General features: G+C 43.6%; 1 protein-coding gene across 1 annotated transcript; it reads right to left on the bottom strand.

The window, feature by feature from the left end:
• Window positions 1-3,533: 3,533 nt before the first annotated feature.
• Window positions 3,534-6,686, bottom strand: PPP1R3G (protein phosphatase 1 regulatory subunit 3G). Its single transcript, XM_073630998.1, has one exon. The coding sequence runs from the start codon at window positions 6,487-6,489 to the stop codon at window positions 4,759-4,761; it is 1,731 nt and encodes a 576-aa protein (XP_073487099.1). The 5' UTR covers window positions 6,490-6,686; the 3' UTR covers window positions 3,534-4,758.
• Between the last annotated feature and the right edge of the window lie 725 nt (window positions 6,687-7,411).

Here is a 7,411-nt window from a genome sequence, read left to right as displayed (position 1 = left end):
TATAAAAGGTTTGTTTTCTTTATGTGTGCCTTTAACCACTTGCCGACCAGCTCATACATTTACAGCGGCAGGTTGGCTCGTTCCCACGAATTGCGGTACCTGTATGTCGGCTCCTTTAGGAGCCATAGCTGGTGCGCGCCCCCTGCATGGCGGGGGACCTGATCGCGGGCACGAGAGCCAGAATAGGTATCTGTGTATGTACACACACAAATCCACGTTCTGACAGGAAAGACAGATCCGCTGTTCCTAGCAATTAGGAACAGAGATAGGTCTTCACCTCCAGTCAGTGCCATCCCACAGTTAGAAACACTCATAAGGGAACACATTTAACCCCTTCCCTGCCAATGACATTTATACAGTAATTAGTGGCTATTTTTAGCTCTGATCGGTGTATAAATGTCAATGGTCTCCAAAAAAAAAAAAGAAAGCCATAAATCTATCCCCTATTTTGTAGACACTAACTTTGCGCAAAACAATCAATATACGCTTATTGCAATGTTTATTTAGCAAACATATGTAGAAGAATACATAGCGGCCTAAACTAATGAAGAAATTCAATTTTTTTTACATTTTTGGGGGATATTTATTATAGCATTTTTTTTTCAAAATTGTCGGCCTTTTTTTGTTTATAGTGCAAAAAATAAAAGCCGCAGGGATGATCAAGAAAGCTCTATTTGTGGGGGAAAGAAAAAGGACATCAATTTTATTTGGGTACAGCGTCGCACGACCACGCAATTGTCAGTTAAAGTGGCGCAGTGCCGTATCGCAAAAAATGGCCTGGTCATTAAGGGGACAAATCATCCGGGGCTGAAGTGGTTAATATCGCTTTAAGCAAGCTAAATGAAAATGAATGTCACGAAGTGTTCTTTTTCATGCATTGCTTCTTCATAATTTTTTTTTTTTTTTTTTTTTTTAAGAGAGACAAGCCTTTAGCCCCTGTTCACATTGGAGTGACTTGCCATGTGATTTGACAGGTCAAAGTGCATGACAAGTCGCAGCCTATTGCCGGCAACCGCACGGTTCAAAAACAATGCAACAACGACTTTGCGGTGCCTCACCCAATTGAAAAAGCAGTGCCTGCACTACTGTTGCCGATTTCGGGTGCGACTTGCATAGATATCTGTGCATGAAGTCGCACAGACATGCAGCTTTGAAATCATGCGATTTCACATGAAGTCAGACAATTTCAAAACTGTAGTCAATGTAAATGGAGGCTTAATGTCACTTTAATGCAAATATGCTGCCTCTTTATGCTGCATGGACAAATGTACCCATGTGCATGAAGCCTGTGAATCCCAATTATCAAAAACGTGTCAATGTATAATAAAGGATGGGTTCACTTTTTTCAGCATGTTACATACCCCAGGGTGAACCTATCCTACTGATTATGGATGCAATGCTCTGCAGGCTCATAAAAATAAAAAAAAATATGTATATGTATGTATGTATGTATGTATATATATATATATATATATATATATATATATATATATATATACACACACATATACACACACACACACACACATAGTATCTCACAAAAGTGACACTTTGGTACAATGTAAAGTAGTAAGTGTAAATTTGCTGTCCCCTCAAAATAACGCAAAACACAGCCATTAATGTCTAAACCGCTGGCAACAAGTGAGTACACCCCTAAGCGAAAATGTCCAAATTAGGCCCATTTAGCCATTTCCCCTCCCTGGTGTCATGTGACTTGTTAGTGTTACAAGGTCTCAGGTGTGAATGGGGAGCAGGTGTGTTAAATTTGGTGTTATTGCTCTCATTCTCTCATACTGGTCACTGGAAGTTCAACATGGCACCTCATGGCAAAGAACTCTCAATTTTTGCGCTACATAAAGATGGCCTAGGCTATAAGAAGATTGCCAAGCCCTGAAACTGAGCTGCAGCACGGTGGCCAAGACCATACAGCGGTTTAACAGGACAGGTTCCACTCAGAACAGGCCTCGCCATGGTCCACCAAAGTTGAGTGCACATGCTCAGCGTCATATCCAGAGGTTGCCTTTGTGTAATAGACGTATGAGTGCTGCCAGCATTGCTGCAGACGTTGAAGGGGTAGGGGGTCAGCCTGTCAGTGATCAGACCATATACACCATACACTGCATCAAATTGGTCTGCATGGCTGTCATCCCAGAAGGAAGCCTCTTCTAAAGATGATGCACAAGAAAGCCAAACAGTTTGCTGAGGACAAGCAGACTAAGGACATGGATTACTGGAACCATATCCTGTGGTCTGATGAGACCAATATAAACTTATTTGGTTCAGATGCTGTTAAGCGTGTGTGGCGGCAACCAGGTGAGGAGTACAATAACTAGTGTGTCTAGCCTACAGTCAAGCATGGTGGTGGGAGTGTCATGGTCTGGGGGTGCATGAGTGCTGCTGGCACTGGGGAGCTACAGTTCATTGAGGGAACCATGAATGCCAACATGTACTGTGACATACTGAAGCAGAGCATGGCCCCATCACCTGCTGAGACAGCAAAGTGTCAGCTCTTTGGAAGAAAAAGTGCCCTCATCATAAATGTTTCTTGATTGCTGGATAACCAATCAATGTCAGTTCATCGTCAAACTGACTTACAGCCAGGAAAGCCCTCAGATATGTTGATTTTCATAGCCAAGTCCAGGATTTACAGATGTTTATCTGAATACTTTGACCAGTGAGATCAAATTGTTAGGATGTTATTCTCAATTTATGATTTCACGGACAGCAATGTCACCGGACTCCCCCCTTCCCTTCGTTAGCAGACGGAGGCACTTGGGGAAGGGGGGAGGAGTCACGGACATCGACGTCACCGGATCTCCGACGGAACTCCCTGAAGCCGGCGGAGAGGTAATTACCGATCAAAAGAATTTTGATTGATCAAAAAAAATTAAACGACTAATTGAGAAATTTATCTTTAAAGAGGGAGTCCTGCGAAATTTTTTTTTTTTTAAAGTCAGCAGCTACAAATACTGCAGCTGCTGACTTTTAAAATATGGACACTTACCTGTCACAGGGTCCAGCGATGTCGGCACCCGAGGCCGAACCGTCCCTCGGTCCTCGGATGCTGCCGCCGCCATCTTCGGTGTGGGAATCAGGAAATTAAGCCTTGCGGCTTCACTTCCCGGTTTCCTACTGCGCATGCGCAAGTTGCGCAGCTCAATCTGAATGGTCTGTGCTGTCTCTGGGACCAGTGTGTGTCTCAGCAGACAGCGCGGCAGGACAGGAAGAGGCATAGACTCCCTTGGGAGTCTATGTCCGGAAGTGGGTGCAAATACTTGTCTTAGACAGGTATCTGCACCCCCCTCCCCCCTAAAAGGTGCCAAATGTGACACCGGAGAGGGCGAGGGTTCCGAAAAGCGGAGGTTCAATTTTTGTGTGAACCTCCGCTTTAAATTTTCCCAGCCCTATATACACACACACACACACACACACACACACAAAAAAGTATCCGATTTACCCAATCTGACACTTTACCATTGCAGATCAATCCGCTCATCTCTGAAATCAAGGCAAAAAAAAAAAAAAGTTGGTTAACATTCTAATGTTTGGATCTGGCAGACCAGAACAAATACATTTCATGATTTATTAATGAATACTTGGCAGCTATACAGAGTAGAGCAACGAAGACTGTAAATAGTTACTGTTTGCCAACATTTGCTTTTATAAAAACAGCCTTGAATAGAAGCACAACCCACCGGTAGTACATTTGTTTTGTGTGAAAACTGGGTCACAAAGCAAAATGAAAGATCTATAGAATCATCAGGGCAGACACACACACACACACAGGTCTAGTACAATGCACAGTTCTTTTTAATTGGGTACAAATGAGGAAAGTGCATAGATCAAATAAAGTGCACACATAGCAATACTTCCAGAGAGGGATCAAAATAATAAAAAAAAAAAAAAAAAAAAAAAAAAAAAGGGAAGAAGAAAGAAGAAGGGGGAAGTGCAAAACCCTCTACATAATTCAGACTTTCAGAACCATTGCAAATATTGCCACCAACATCATATAAAACCAATATATTGCATTTGGAAAAGGTATAGTATCTCTGTTGAGAAAAGCTAAAAACGACAGAACCTGGTTTCATTAAGCGCTTTTCAGAAAAGAAATATCCTTGAGCTCAGACAGAAGTACAAACATGACTAGATCAGGAATTTAAAAGAAAACTCTATTTTATCTATTAAAATAAAAAAGTCAAACATTCAGTGATATGTGTCATTAAGGCAGGCTTTTAAAAACGATATACTGTATTTATGAAAAATAGCTATTGCATAACTATTGCCAGCCATCATTTAATTTTACTTTTATATTTTTAAATATTTATACTTTTTATATGTTTCCAATCTGCATTGTAAAAATTAAACTCTGGAGAATAATGAAGCTCGCTTAGATTAGATGTTGATAACACAGCCTGTAGTCTCGCCTGAACTTTTTAAGCTTTAATTCTATACTACGTAGCACATTACCAAATATGTCCAATGTGATAGTTATGTGAAATAAGTGTTGCAAATAGGTTTCAGAAGCCAAAGGCTATTTCTACACCGAAAGACAGGATTTCATCATAAAAATCACATACTCAAAGAGACAAAGTCAAATTAAGAAAAAAAGTGCTCTTGCAACCCAAATAAATCCCCGTCAATAGTATTGCACTTGTCAATCTGTCACTTATATGGGATTATAAATCATGGTATGGCTGAAACAGATTTCATAAATATATCGAAACCAAGTGTGCTTTTAGTAGACGATAGTGCTCATGGCTACCACAGCCGGGAGCCTTCCCATTCCTCCTGGTCAGAACCTGATTGTTGGATTTCTGGGTTTACAGCTTGCTGGCAATTAACTGTGTAGTTATCTCCCTTGTTGTTGTCCCACATCTCCTGCCCATTACCTGTATTAAAGCATATAGCAAAATGAATGCAGGAAGTGGTAGGTGGGTAGCAAAGGTTAAAGTGGAACCGCTGACATCCAAAACTAGAGGGCAAAGCAGTGCTTTGGCTAGTAGGCGTTGCAGGGCAATCCAAAAAAGACAGCCATTCATTAAAAGTGTATCTAATTTTAACCTGAGCCTTTTCTTCAGGGTCCTTTACTAGCACATAACCTAACACCCCCAACCTGGAGGCCGAAACCTGTTCCAGACACACTCCCTGCTCATTTAACTTTTCAAGCAACTGCGTGGGGGTGCCTTCAGAAGGTGCCGACTCCGCTCTGCTAAATTCATCTTCCAGAATCACATCTGACCTTTGCCCGCGTGCAGTTGGTGGGTAACTCTGCAGTCTAGCCAGTACAGCCTGAGGCACCAATGGTTCATCTGAAGGTAAGAAGTGCTTGATGCTGGCCAGAGTTAGCCCAAGCGAGTCTGCAAACTTCACCCTCTTCTTTAATTTACAGCAACACATAACAGAGTCCTCCTCTTCTTCCTCAGGAATAGAGTTCCAAGGCAAGGACCGCGCTCTTCTACGGGGGGACTCCTCTGTGGAAAGTGGTTCGGGGTACCTAGTGTCTGTGAAGTGACCTTTGACATCATAATGGTGAAAAGGCTGGTACAGCTCCCTTTCTGTGGAAAGTGGTTCAGGGTACCTGATGTCTGTGAAGTGACCTTTGACATCGTGATGATGAAAAGGCTGGTACGGCTCCTGCCTCTTCACCAAGTGCACATTTGCCTCTTCTAAGTGCAGTCTGCTTAATTGACTCTGGAGCTCACCATGTGGGTTTTCTGGTTCAAGGTTTGTAGAGTCCTGGCAACCCAAGCAATACAAGTCTTCCTGCAAACTTGATGGCAGCAAGTCTTTACCTTCAGCGCTTACCTGCTGGTTTTGTTGACTCTGGCGCTCACAATGTGGATCTTTTGGTTCCAGGTTTGCAGGATCCTGGGAACCAGAGCAATATAAGTCTTTTTGCAAACTTGATACCTGCAAGTCGTTTTGCTGATTCTGGACGCCTCCATGTGGACCTTCTGTTTCACGGTTTGTAGGATCCTGGGCACCATAGCAATACAAGTCCTTTTGAAAATTTGATACCTGCAACTCGTTTAGCTGATTCTGGACCCCATGTGGATCTTCTGCTTTCAGGTTTGTAGGATCCTGGCTACCAGAACAATGCAAGTCTTTACCTTCAGCAGGAATCCACTGGTTTGGATGACTCTGGAGCCCACTATGTGGATTTTCTGCTTCCAAGCTTGTAGGATCCAGGCAACCAGGGCTTTGCAAGTCTTCCTGTAAACTTGAAACCTGCAGGTCTTTACCTTCAGCATTGATCTGCTGGTTAACTCCATGCAGCAAGCTTCCTGGTAATAACTGTAGCCTGCTGGGTGTGCTGGGCTGCTCCCCCAATGCAGAGTGTTGCAGGCACCCCTCCACCTGACCGTGATGATCCAAGTCTTTCATTAAGGAGAGCACACACTGCTGCTGCATACTTTCTGTGTGCTCCAGATCACTTTGTTGCTCTGTTTGGTTGCCGTGCATGTTAGTGTGCATGAACAGGGGCTTCATCCACCATGGGGGGAGGGGGCTCAAGCTGCTGTCATAGCACCTGAACGCTAGCGATCAGGGACTGCCATAGCCGAGCAGATCGGATCTGTCACTTCCCATACACGCCGGTCCCGCCCCCCTGGAGAGTGTCCGTGCAGATCAGCATGAACAAAGAACTGACATGAAACTTCCTTCCAGCAATGCAGCAACAGGCACACGAGGCCCCGCCTCCTCTCCTCTCTGCTGGACCGCCCTGATCCCTGCCAGCCCCATACACAGAGTCCTATACAGTACACAGAGAACGGAAACGTTCACTATCATCCATCACTAAATAGGGAACTGACCAGAATGTAGGCAGATCCCCATTTCACCCACTGACTACAATCCACAATGTGACCAGAGTGTGCAATGGGGATACTAAATGAAAAGGGATTTTTTCAGTAACTTTCCAAGGCTGCAGGGATAAATTCCTGGCATGTCACAAGATATTTCAGGAAAGCTAAACGGGCTCACGCACTGGGACACAAAAATGCTGCTTTTAGGTCCCTGATCCTTTTATTAACTGGCAAAACTTTTTTTTTTTTTCATTTTAGATGGCGTAAAGGAGGGTTATAACCCCTGTCAGGTCTTTTTTTTTTGTCAACAGTGTCCCATTGGGGAGATTTTCCTTCACTTCCTGTCCCACAGCCAAAACAGGAAGTGAAGGAATCCATTTAAAATGTAGGAAAATCACTGTTTGTTTATGAGCTTGGGCATCTTCGGAGTAGGATCCAAATCCACGTGTTTGAGTCACCTAGGATTGCCACTAAGGATGAGCTCCGACGTGTTCACATGCTGCACGTGCAGGAAGTCGGCAATGCGCTGCGCTAATCACAGACAGTGAGACATTTCCCGATCTCTGCAGCCACACATCGGGAAATGTCTCACTGCGTGTGATTAGCGA

Source organism: Aquarana catesbeiana, linkage group LG05, assembly GCF_042186555.1.
Source record: "Aquarana catesbeiana isolate 2022-GZ linkage group LG05, ASM4218655v1, whole genome shotgun sequence".
In the NCBI taxonomy this organism is placed as follows: Eukaryota; Metazoa; Chordata; class Amphibia; order Anura; family Ranidae; genus Aquarana; species Aquarana catesbeiana.
This window is presented reverse-complemented; position numbering and strand designations above follow the sequence as displayed.